This window comes from Vanellus vanellus (genome assembly GCF_965231255.1).
Source record: "Vanellus vanellus genome assembly, chromosome: 1".
NCBI lineage: Eukaryota > Metazoa > Chordata > Aves > Charadriiformes > Charadriidae > Vanellus > Vanellus vanellus.
The window spans coordinates 44,797,814-44,811,337 of record NC_138905.1 but is presented as its reverse complement, the minus strand read 5'-3'; the positions used below and the strand labels follow the sequence as shown (position 1 = coordinate 44,811,337).

The 13,524-nt window shown below is 38.3% G+C and overlaps 1 protein-coding gene across 1 annotated transcript in view; it reads right to left on the bottom strand.

Annotated features, from left to right (window-relative positions):
- The window catches only part of OTOGL (otogelin like), a gene marked incomplete at its 3' end in the record, with an annotated part of 97,062 nt that overhangs the window by 42,614 nt on the left and 40,924 nt on the right, over positions 1–13,524 (bottom strand). The window contains exons 26-28 of the mRNA XM_082482757.1: positions 4,249–4,383; positions 3,622–3,768; positions 1,807–1,926 (exon numbers count right to left, since the gene is read on the bottom strand). Of these exons, the coding sequence (XP_082338883.1) occupies positions 1,807–1,926; positions 3,622–3,768; positions 4,249–4,383 (402 nt within the window). The remainder of the gene's footprint in view (positions 1–1,806; positions 1,927–3,621; positions 3,769–4,248; positions 4,384–13,524) is intronic.

Below are 13,524 nucleotides of genomic sequence, written 5' to 3'. Positions count from 1 at the left end.
GCAACCCATAAAAAAAAAATAGGGTCAAAGACCATCGTGATAACTCAAAAATGGCTGATACAACTCCCTCTCCTAAAGTCTCTCTTCAAAAAGAAAAATAAACAAACAGAAACATATAACATAACGACACTCAGCTCAGAAAACACAAGTTCATCCAAAACCATACTCTCTTGCTGCTGCAGGGAAGCCCAGGAGGGGGTAAAGATGGACCTGTAGGTAGCACTGGGGTGTCCCAGCACAGCCTCAGCTGCATTGCAGTCACACGCCTACACTGTCCTTCTGTGCAGATGCTCGGATGCCGCTGTGGGGGGACAGGCTGCTGCTCCTAGGAGGGAGAAACCCTGGAATCATCCCACGCTTCCAGGTGCCAATGCAAGCACATTTGCCAGTAGCAGAGTTGGGTTCTAGGCCTCCAGCTGTCAAATACTCCTTTACAGTATTTAGATTTTGCAGAAAAGATGACCAGGATACATGTCTATGAAGGCCAAAAGTCCTTTCTGAAAAAAATCCCTAACACCTACTGTGGAGGCAAATGAAGTGTCAAGTCTGACTGAGCTCAGGCTGCCTGCGAGGCCAATATTGAACTCAGCTCCTGAGTGCTCTGGCAGCTACAGAAATCAGAAGACTACATGAGATTTTACATAGAGAGAGATATACATGGCCACAAAAAGGCAAGTGCAAGTTTGGGCTGCATAAACAAAAGTCATAACATCCTAGAAGTTAACGTGCTATGCAAACACTACACGCTTTTTTAAAGCGGACACTGAACCGATAAATTGGAAAAGAAAAAATCATAACTTCATACAAAGTATTTATACATTTCTTTATGTACCACCTTCTAGATAAGCAGGATAACAACAAACACTACGCACTTGCCTTGCTCACTCACAAAATTTAAACATTTTGTGTAGAGCAAATTAGACCCAAAAGGAGATATTGAGGGAAAGAAGCCTCAAAATCTTTACTCCAAAGCAGAATAGGTTTAATATTCTTTCATGAGGTGAGAAATTTTGGTTCAATTTCCTGCAGTGAGTCAAGGAGAGAAGAGATTAAAAACTGGTTCTCACAGACATCCTAAGGGAGTGCTCTACAGATACGGATTTTTCAGGAGGTTCACAAGGCTTTAAAACCTTAGAGTTTCTCAGCACATATTAATAAAATACCTATTCTCCTGAGTTATAAAACACAGTTGTGGTCATCCACTCTCTACATCCTTTTCCCTTCTTCTCAGAAACCAAGTTTCCATACTGGGTTGTGCCTGTTGCTGTTCTGAGCCTTTTCAGTTTCACCCCTTCACCACCGCTGCTTTGTCAGTTTGTTCTCTGTTTACAACAAACTGCAGCTAAAAACAATCACTAATTTTTTTTCTCAGTGTTTGGAAAGAAACCTTTTTCTAGACCATTTTTTCCAGCATTCAGATTCTATTTGCTTTCAGTATCCTGATGCCTCTAACACCAGAGGAGGTGGTTGTTTTTAAAATTGGGCTGAATCCAGAATATCAGAAGCAACGTATCTAACTTTGTAGAAAATTGAAATCCAGACAACTCTGATAATTTTCTTGTATAGGGAAAAATATATTCTTCCCTAAAAAGATCGTTTGGTTTCATTTAAATGCAGTATATGTTTACTATGGTATAAGACATTATTAACGCATTTCACATCTACAGACATAAGAATTAAAATGTCTTCTTGTACACTGACAATAAGTTTAGAAAATCCCTGTACATCATGTGATTACAACGTGTTCATTCATAAATTAAAATTATCATCCTTTTTTCCTAAATTTTTCCTGGACATGAGACTTACCTGTCCTAATATCCAGCTGTCTCCAAACACCTGTGCATTTCTCACCTCCATGTTGTTTGATGTAGTCAGATCATTTGAAGTATATTTGTCAAAATTTCCACACAAACCTGCCAGTTTACCCTGAAAGAGAAGAAGGATTTTTTTTTTTTCCACATATACTGACAGTCAATAATCGATACAAATGACATATGTGGAATAAAACATTCTTAAACTGAAAAAGGTGAATGCAACTCTGACTTATACTTTGAAAATATCTGACACTCTGCTATGCTTACGTTCCACATTGCAAATAACTTTTAATAGAAATTCATGTTTTCCTTTTTTTCTTCCTGCTTTCCAGAACCTGTTCTTTCTGTTTGCCTGACAAAAGGGACTGGAATCTAGTCGTATTTTTTCCTGAAAGCTTAGTAATGCATCCAGCCCCAAAGTCAAAAGTTCAGGTGAATTACCTCATGACTGTGAAGCCTGACTAGCTGTTGTCATTAAAACTTGCTGCCTCTAATTTTAGCTCACAATAGCAAGAACATTTGTAATAGTAGTTACAAAAGAGCTGCAACTTTCTTGTGTTGGGGCATGTGCTACTGATGGAAAAAGTATATATATGTGCATAGACATATACATACATAGAGAAAAAGGTATTTCTGCACAACAGTAAAATGTAGAGTTGGATTTCTGGGGTGCTGTGGCTCACTCTAATGAATTCTTTTTCCTAAAGGTCTGCTGCAGACATTATCTTACTGAACTGGAACCTCTGGAAGAAACAGTCATTGAAAACAGAAAAAGCTTGAAGTATTTGTGTCCCTGCATGCAACCTTGCTAGCTTACTCAAAACCAGAAGAATCTTCCCATTATGTGTGTCTTTGGCTGATATATCAGCTTGTATGTGAAGTGAGCATTTCATGGCTGTTGGGACAAAAGCCTGTTATAATGTTGCTTTAAAAACAGATTAGATGGTCATTGTAACTTTGACTTACACTTTAAAAAAAAAAAAAAATGATACTGTACTCTACCATAGAGTGCCTTCTTTTCTCTTAATGGGAAGAGCCCCCTCTCAATATGTGTGTTCATGATTGAGACAAAGCAGGAATGTAAGTGTCAAATGGGCAGATAAAGTTACTCTGCCAGGACCCAAAGACTGAATTGCAGAGACACCAAGGCAGGTGATGATGTAGGAAAGGAACAGAGAAGAGCAACTATCAAGAGAAGGAGAGTCATATTCTCCCCTGCATTGTGGCTGAACCCTGTCACAGTATACTTATTAGGTTTTATCAGTTTTTGTCTCAATCCTTTCCTGTATCTTGGCTTCCTAATTTAAACCCAAGATGTGACTCCATCTGTTCATCTCAGCAGCCTCTACTGCATCTCAGGGTGCGGTTCCATCATCAGACTAATCCAATCTGTGCTATAAACCTGCTATCTTCCATGTTGCTAGATATGGAAGCTTCTTTTCTGTTGGCTTCAGCAATTATGGAAACATGCAGTGAACTGGGTAACTCAAAACTTACCCACTCTTCCACCCCCAAAAGTAACTTTGAGTCAGACCTGAATCACTGCATATCTGCAAGGCTGCAATGTGTGGAGCAACATAGTAAACATGCATGTTGGAACCACCCCTTATTTTCAGGAGTCCAGCCATTAAATCACATACTCCATCTCTTGTTACCTGGGAAATGCTAGCAGCTGAACACCATGACAAACAGCTATATCATTGGGAAAGTTAGTCACAGAGAAAAGACAACCACAGTTTCCCAATAAGAAATCATACTAGTAACCCTGAGAACTACAAAAGATCTCAGTTTTTTTATTTTGGCTCACCTTCCATCGAGGTCCAACTTTAACATGCATCATTGTCTTCTTATCCCACAGAATTGTAATGTCCTGTTCTGGAAAGTGTATCACAGTATAATAGCCAGCCTTCCAAAGCTGATAGTTAGATTTGTTTTCCTGTCCCCTTAAAGTATTCTGACAGAAATGAATATGCATTAAGAACTAATAAAGTAATTCTGCTAAAGTATGCAGCCAATTAATTACAAAGTGTATACTGAAGAATACTTTAACATATAGCTGAAACAATAATATTACTAGAAATGTGGTTTAATATTTGATATTTTGTCTTTTCAATCATTCCAGTTTGCTTTGATTTTGTACTTTGGTTTCCCTTTCAAAACCGAGTGGAAATAAATAAAAAAATTCCAATATGCTTCAAATGCTTGAGGCTTTTGAACAGTCATCTTTGTAGACTAGAACATGAAAAACAGAACTTGAAAAAAACAATGAAAAAATAAGTTTTTTCCCCGAGACCTGCTCTTTTATCCAGACCTAAGCACTTGTACTATGTTAGCTCAGACTGAGAGACGTTTTCCAAAAACATGCTCCTTTAGAGTTGTAACTTTACAATGTTTATCTTAAAGGGCGACCCAAAAAGGAAAGAAAATAACTAACCTGCTTCTCAGAAGATTCACTAAAATAAATCTCAGTGTCTCCAACAGTGATGAAAACATTCTTCGAGCAAACAATATCATTGTCAAAGCATTTTTTGTTCTGAGCAATTATAGATATATTTGAGTTATCTGTGCTCTGCAATATGAAGAAGACATCATTTTAGTTATAGATTCTATTGCATTTCACTGCTGCAGATTTATTCCAGGCTTACCATCACAAAAAGATTAATAACTTAGTACTTACACATCTTTGAAATTAAATTTAAGAAAAGCTACCAAACAAGGAAATGCATTTTTAAATTCAAAGCTGAACCCACAGCCAACTCAAACTTTGGAGTAAAACAGAAAGAACCATTACGTTCAGCTGTAAGTCCTCTTTCTGAGGACTTCACAACCTCAGAAGATCAACCTACCCCTAAAATAAGACTCTAGTTTAGGCTTTTAAAATGTGCTTATACATGGAATCCAATATTTACTGCACAGTATGGTTGTCAAAATCAAGACGTGCTAAAAAAAGAGCTTTATTTTTAAACCAAGGTACTTGAGATCAAGCTGCTTTCGTATTTTTAAAACCAAGAAACCTACCATTCGTCAGCAGTAGATAGAACAATTTTTGTACCACCACCTATCAAAATTCACAAAACCATGAGTCATACTCAATGTTATTGGAGGGGGCAAAGGTTTCTGCCAATATTTCTGTTTGTGCTTTTTTCTTTAACATTTAGAAGATTTGTCTACTCTGTTGTCTTTTGATTTGCTGGTGTTTTAGTACCCAAAATTCAAATTTACTGCCCTCCCAATTCCATATCTGTTTGCTTTCTGGCCTGTAAATTAATTTTGCTTTGTCAGCACATAAAATCATTTTTGCACCTTGGCTCAACATATCTGTTTATTCACCTGCAGCTTCTGTGGTTCTTCTGTACCCTGAGGGGAAACACACATGCACTTTGTAATTGCCCATGCTAGGATTGGTACTAGAACAAAGGACATCAGCTGTACTTTCAGAGTTGATAAAACTACCACAAACAAAAATAAAGTTGAGTTACTGTTGTTATTTCTTATTTTAGTTTGCCTTTCAATTCATTTCTGTACAATCCTTGCAAGTCAACAAGAAACCGTAACTATAGAAAAGACTTGAGAGAGTTAACTTCATAACATTAATGCAAGCCACTAACAGTGCTTCTGAATCCAGTTTAATTTTTGATCAAATTCAGTCCTACAGCCATTACAAACCTGAGAATATGAAATAAAAATCTTGGAGGGGGCAAGCTACATATCTCACCTGCTGAGCCATCCAGTCTTATATGAGACACTTCAGTGCTGGAAACAAAAAGAGGTTTAAACTTCTCTTCTTACTCCCACCCACCTTTAAACACTCTCTGAGACTATGGCGAGCTGAAACTAATTGCAGGTGCTAACGGGCATAACGGACAAGATAGGAATGGTGGTGTGAGCGGTTCCCCGGTCCTCAGAACTCCTCTTGGCCCCCAACAATGCTCTTGGAGAGCTCTGCTTCACCACAATGGGAAGGAACCCTTGCCTTGGTTTGTACGCACAGCATCTCTCCCCAGAGCTTTGCGCCCTCCCTTGGTCGGTGTACCTCTCCCTTGGTCAGAGTACCCCTGAAAGGTGCTCCTAACTACTCCTTGCCTGCCTCACATTCGTACCCTTATTTTTCTGGGTTCATCAGAATTCAAGAATGAAAAAAAACATATCAGCAATTTTTCCTCACCAGTGAGAAATACCGCATACAGAAAATACAGAAAAGACTTTTTTTAATTCATGAAAGTGACCAAACTGTTTAAAGAACACTTTCAATCTAAAAAAAAAAAACCAAAACACTGCTCAACCCCAGGTGATGGGAAGCATAGAGGTATTTTTGTTGCCACACAGAGGAGGTGCTACAGCTTTGCTGCCCTTAGTCTAGCATGGTCCAGAAGCCCGAGAATGCTGCTACTTGGCGTAGAAAACACTCTACAGCAAGCGTGAGCAAATGCCATGAACATAAGGTATGGGAGACTGCCTGCAAGCTTTATGTTACCCTAATGCCAGGGCTTAAGAAACAGGTGGTATGTGTTAGCAATTAGCTGGGAAGACAACAGATAAGGCGGGTAAAGTTAGCCACTAGCTGGTGGTGGTAAGGGGGTGTAGGAAATGAGCTCTTCGTGATTTAGCAGGGAAACTCAGTTTAAAAATGCTGAAAGCTTCAGGGTAAAGCAAAGTTCATCTTTTCCATTCTGTTGTAAAGTTGTTTTAGGTTGCACTCGGAATAAAATTGGCCACTACCTTTTTGGGAAATACACTGTGTTTTAATTAAGCCAGGCTTACTGTTGGAGTCAGTCCAGTAATTATCCCCCTCCAAGTCAGATAACAGCCCAGAGCGTTTTTGGATTTATTAGAGGTGATGTGGTAAATTAAAAAGGAGACAAACTCATTAGTTTGCTAGATAGGACGCAAGCTGATCCGTTCTGTGCTGGCCAAATAAAAAGCGAGCAAAGAAGCTACCTCCCCACCACGAATCAGTTCAGAAAAGGACTTCGCTTGCAGTCTATGGGTCTGTTTGATGCCCAGGACATTGTGGGCTGTTTTCACTGCAGAGTTCATTCCTCTTCAGTTAGCTTAGCCTCAGCAAAAGGGGACACTCTGAGTTAATAGGGAAGCAATGTCTTCACTGTAAGAAAAGAGATGGAGGGCTTTATTTTAAATAAGGATAGTTAATTCAGGCTAATTATCCTACAGTAAAAATACACCTTTTTTGGCAATGAGGACAAGTTCTTGGAACAGCAGCGGGTAGCTGTATTAGCTATGTTAATTGAGGCTGCTGCCTGTGCCTCCTGACAGTCCAGGCCAATCCCTTCAGCGGAACAGCATCAACATACTCAAGTCAGAAGTTTTTGTGTATGGTTGGGATTTGAGCCAAGGGCAAAAGTTGAGTTACATTTCAAGTTAACTCTGCAGCAGAGAGAACACTGGAGACAGGGAGCGTTTTGCTGACCAAAGCCAGAACAGGGAGTCCTGAAGACCTGTGAAGTACTTCCTTACTTGTAGGACTGCATGCTGGTCTTAAATTATTAAAAATGATGCAGGATGGAAACACAGAGAGACAGCGGTGGCGGTTCAGTAGAGCTATGAGTAAACAGACATTTAAGAAAAAGGGCTTTACATTAAATCCTGTGTCTTCTGTGCTTTCTCTGTTTCTAATTAAATATTAGACCTAAACCCAGACGTTAAAACACCATTATGGATTATGTAGCTCTTGTGACTCGAAGCTTTCACGCTAAGAATTGCTTTATGTACATACCCTTGCCATTCTCTCCATACACCTCAAAAGAAATTGAGTCCTCTCCCAGCCAAAATTCAAAGTTGAAGGACAGTTTCTATCATGGTCTTCAAATTATTCTGTAACTGCCTGCATATGCAGCCTCTTCTTTCAGCAGAGAAGAAATAAAGTGCAGTTGAAACTTAGCACTTAACTATTGCCAATGCAAAAGAAAGAACAGGGACTATTTAGATAAGGGGGGGGGGGAATCATCTTTTAATGTTTGTATAAGACAGCGAGGTGTTGGGCAAATCTCAACAGCTCATAGAGACTGTGATAGTATACATGATAGTGATTGAGTTCCATCTCTCTAATCTGCACTGGATCCACACAGGTATGAAAACAAGCTTTCGTCACTACTGCTGGAAGAAATGTCTGAGTAGACACCAGGAGCAGGTCTAATGAATAACAAGGTGGGGTTTTTTGTTGTTTTTCTTTTTTTCCCTGCACAGTCTCTTTCCCAGGCAGAGTCACTCTTTACCTTTTTAGGTAAAATACAGCCAACAGGGGATGTACTACAGTTCATCATGTGAAACCTACTTATGCTGACAGAAACTAGAAATAAAATGGTTTTCCCACTGCAAGAGTATCTTCCCACGTAAATTACCATATCCAGCCTGTTCCAACTTAATATCAGTTTCTTTGTGATAACATGGAGTTGCCAAGCAACAGGGAAGACAGAGTCACAGCTCCGGGCAGTCAGTCAAAAGCTCATTGTCAGTCCCGCTTCTCAGGACATTCTTTTTCTAGACTTCACTGCACTTTTTTTCCATATTTTTTCCAAGCCGAAAAAGCAAAGCACTGCTTTCTTTTTTTTTTCCTTTTTTTTTTTTTTCAGTAGCGCTTGGGAATGCTGGGGTTTATTTTTGTTAGAAACTTTCTATTTCAATATCCTGTTAGAAATTTTCTATCACTACCAACCAATAACAACGCTATGCAGTGTGCTTACATAGTCAAAATGCAGCCTAGGAGAAGACAATTTAAAAGTGGCTCTCTTTATCTTCTTTGAAAGTTTCATTAAAGTCTCTCTAACTGTTCAGCATAAAGGCTCATTCTCTTCGATTCTTAATACCCTGATTTCTCCATTTTTTTTGCTTTGTTCCCTGCAATACAATGACCTGCAAACTAGGGTAGCCATAAAGGCATCTAGAGACATACTGGGAACTGGCTAGAGGTATATTAATCCTATTTTCCTTTTATTTTAATGAGTCTTTAGAGGTTTTCCTATATAACCACACACACAAGCAAATGCAAAAAGCTCTAAAATACTGAAAAAAATATACAGTAGCTTAAAAAGTAGAATTGTCTTTCTCCTTCCTACATATTTTTGGAGAGGTACCATTAGCTCTGTTCAGACTTAACCTTTCAGGAAATTTTATGGAAACTCCGAATTAGTTTGGTTGTTGTTTATTGGGCTCTGAGTTTCTTCTCAAGGAACTTAACATTTCAAACTATTACTTCTAGTGAGCGTGATCCTAGGATAACTAAAGCATATTAGCCCATATTTAGTGAGCATTTAGGCATAAATATTTAAATGTTTTTGAAGAGCAGACACATGCCTTGGCACCAAACATGATCTTGCCTTGTTAGTTTTTTGTGCCATTTTACCAGGGGGGTTGATCTCCAGATAATCAGTGAAAACACATTAATCATGCAAAACTCATTCACAATTTACAACAAGAAACATCTCCTGTTGGAAGGCTTCTTTCGTTTTGCTGGTGTGATACTTTCTTCTGTACCATTTCAAATATATATATATATATATATATATATACACACACATTCTGTGTAACTTTGTTTAATCCCTGCTTTTGCATCCTGTATGAATTATTATCATCAAATGCTTCTCCCCGTTGCCATTGGAGCAATATTGCTTGGAGTCAGCAGATGGCACTGATACACACTGTCTAGGTTTGGGAACTGAACATGAACGTCGAGAAACTATTCTAGGAAAGATAGTAGGTGATCCTCTTACAGGAGAGAGAAAAGGAATGGTAACAGTACTTATTTTTCCACTGATGTTATGTATTTCTATACAACTATTTTAAAAAAAAAAAGAAACAAACAACACATTTAGGAACTAAGAACCTAAGACCTAAATTGCTCATGCACATACACGTGCACATAAATTCTGTTTTCCTCAGCATCTTCTATGGAGCTGCAGATTATATGATTATTTTCACTAAAAATATGCCAAAGAAACTTGCAATACACCTGTAATATATGACACATTTCTAGCATTGTAGCACAGTTGAGTAGAAATGGAGGAGAGCGACATGACTGAGTCGTTTCGCTGATGCAAATTCAAAGGGGTGAGATTATTCCAGCTACTGACTCACCCTCAAACAATTTCCAGATGTCTGCTAATGCATCCACTATAACTCTTTCCTATTTCTTTAAAAGTGACTTCCCAAAAGGATACACCTCAGGCAGAATAAACTCTCGACAACTCTTGAGAAAGATGCGTTACAACTATCCATGTGTATGTATACAAGCAATAGGAAAAATTATATCACATATACTTCATTATACATAGGTTTTTTGTAGTAGATTTTATGGCAATGTGGGGTTGGGTGTTCTGAGGTTTTGTCAGAAAAAAATCCAAGTAATTATTAAAAATCTACTGCTAATAATGAAAAGTACATGACAGGGAATATTCTACTTGATATACTTCAAAACCTTGTTCTAAGTCAACAATTCTTAATTTTGAAAAAGTTGATTAATCAGCTAGAAATCACTGGAAAGGTTTTGTTTTTCTTTTTTATATTTTAAGAGAACTCTATTAAAAGGTTTGAGGAAAGATCATCTAAAGCAGATTTCTTTTCTTTCATTTACTCATCTTTGCCTGCTTGGGTATCTGATTTGGCTTTTGCACAGGTCACATTACTGCAATCCCTTTCTAATTAAAAATGAGATATTCTGAAGATTAAGGATTTGGGAACATTCAAATATTTGTTTCCAAGTGACACATTCTGCAACATGAGCTATTCTGAATCACAAATCAGAAGCACAGTTGGTGGTGTTAGTTTTAAATATCTAAACAGGTATTTATATGAGATCTATTAGCAATATTTTATTAACAAGTGCATGATGAATGCCAATATTTTATCGTTGTTTGTTGTAAGGATAAAGCACAACATAACAGGAAATAAAAGGACAAGACACGGTGGTGATAAATTTGCCTTTTCTGAGCTCCAGCAAATGATGGCAGGAGCTAGAAAGCTGGAACTCACACAAAGCTTTTATTTTTTTAAATATAATGAACGTCAAATGTGTCCATTTACACTGCTGATGCTTAGTTTCTATGCATTCAGAAACAAAAATACTCATATCCTAATGTAAACTAGAGTAAATCTAATTCACAGTTCTTGTAGCTCACCGACAACACTGAGAGTCAGAGGCCATAGACTGCTAAGCAGCATCTACAGGTTACCAGCCTGAGCATCCTCCCACTTCAAACAGAGCAAAAGGCCTTCATTTTACTGCTGCCAACATACCATACAGCTTCATGAAACAGCAACACATGATGCTGGGCTTTGCTCATCTTTTACTGCTGTATCAGTAGAAGATGGGCATCAACAGTCCACAAAGCCGTACCCACCAGAGGCCATCCAACTCAGGCAGTCACTGATACAGTGAAGTGCCTTTTCAGGCAGCCATCAGATTATAATATTTTAGAGCCAGTATAGCCAAAGGGCTGTTTCATGCTGAACATTAACCCAAAAGCAGAAATTCAAGGTGAAAAGGTCACTTTCTTCAAGCTGTGTGGTTGCTAAATGGCAAGGTCCTCAGAAAGAGAATCCAACTTCTGAGTCACACCATGCACAACCGCCTCCAAACTGCCATTCTCATGGCAAGAAACTTTTCCCCAAGCCTTTCCTGGAAGACCTCCATGCTAATCTGCACAAATTGAAAGAAATCTTTCCTTTGTTGGAGAATAAAAGTGATTCATTCACAGCATAATTTAATGGTCTGGAGAATCAGGTGGTGGAGACGGAAAGGCATGTAGAGGTAATTGAGTCTGAAATCATTGATCTGGAGAAAATGGAACTGGAGCATAAATCCATTGCCAACTGTAATCAAATCTTTTGCTCACAGAAGGGGTAGAAAAAACAGAAAAACAGGTACAAGCCAATGTTATCTGAGCACTGTGCTTCCCAGCTCAAGACAAGAGTGGAAAGGGATGTCTCCCACAGGGAGCTCACTACTGACCCTTACAGGACTTCCAGAGACCCAGAAAAAAAGAGGCCATCCAGAAAGGTTTCCTCTGAAGTTATGGGACTGATGAAAAGAAAACTGTTGGTGTTCTTTGCAACCAGAGCAGGGCCAACTACTCACAGTAAATAATATTTTCACTGAAATGTAGTCTCTCTTTTTTTTGGACACAGATTTGCATGCAAATTGTCAAGAAACACATCATTATTTCTACACAGTTACCGTTGCTATAAATTATTTGACAAGTGTTTTAGGTGGACATATTTTGGCACATCACTTACTCGTGAAACCGTTTGCTGGAATGTGGCTTTGAGGATTAGATATGTCAATTAAAATATTAAAAACATTCTGATTGGGACCCCATGTTACAGTTTTGTTCCCTGAATAGATGAAAATTACTTTTAGAGTCAGGTTTCCAATGTAAAACATTTGTGATTTCAAATTCAACATTATTTACTTTCCCATTAAAATCTTCAGAGTCTATTAAAAGGAAATATTTGTCTTAATTATGAATAGTCAGGCTGACAATGTTGGTTAACCATGAACCTGAAGCTCTAGTCCTCCGCTGGGTGACTAACAGCAAGCAGAATGTATCAATTTCACAAACGAGAGAGACCATGCAAAATACTATTTCATTCTATAGGTTTGCCAGCTTCATGGATCTACAGACTGGATACCTAGCACAAATGATGTTGAAAAAAGGTGCACAAAAATTTACAGATGTTCAATAAGGTGAAATGGGATAAAGGCTACTTGTGTCTCCTCAGATGTGACAAATGAGTAACTGAAGAGCTGTTGCTTTGTGTGTGATTGCCCCAGCTTATGCCCAGCCATTACTTAACAAATTTACCAATCAAGATATATATATCAGCAAATAACAAGAAAACGATTATCAGTGCATCAACCAAATTCTGTATTAAGCACTCTAATAAAACCACCATAAACTAAGAGCTTTGAACTTGCCTCAAGTTACAAAAGAAGGGGTATGCAAGAGAAGAGCTCCCTTGCTGTATTCCCCACGGCAGACCAGGTATCTAACACTGGGGGCTGCTCATCGATAGGATAATCATTTGGGAAACGGTAGTACTGATTCACTAGATCATGCATGTTTTGTTACATGAACCTCTACCTTAACAAATGGTGTCTCATGTGATGTCTCCTGACCCAAAAGAATTACACCTTCACTTCTAATTGGCATAACAGTTCAATTATTTAATCAAATGTCTGGTTGTTGCTTTCGTAATCCTCCAACACACTACATCTGGTGATAAAATTAGCTTTAAAAGAGCCTTCATGGTTGCATCAAAAAGATTAAAAAGATGACTTTAAAATGGACAAACCCCAAACGTCAAATGAAAAGAAGTGAAAATATTTTTATCACATACTTTAACGTTAGGACTAATCCATAAAATGCGGGTACTTGAGGATGAGGGGTTAGTTCTGCTGACCTCCATCTTTCAGGATACAAGAATAAAAACAGTCCTTCATTTTCTTGGCTTTAGGACCTTATTGACAACCTACTAAAGTTAATGGAAAGACTTCAATGGGTTATTTGGGTTTGTTTTTTTTTTTTTTGAAAAGGCATATAAGCATTACAACAGAGCTCTCTCTCATTAGAGGATATTCTGATGGATAGACTATCCCTCTAAACTCTTGCTTGGAGAATCCCCCAAATCAGAGGAAGTACAATTCTGCTTCTCAGAAGAGAAGAGGTCTGAGGGGCCCCAAGGGCACTGACCCTCC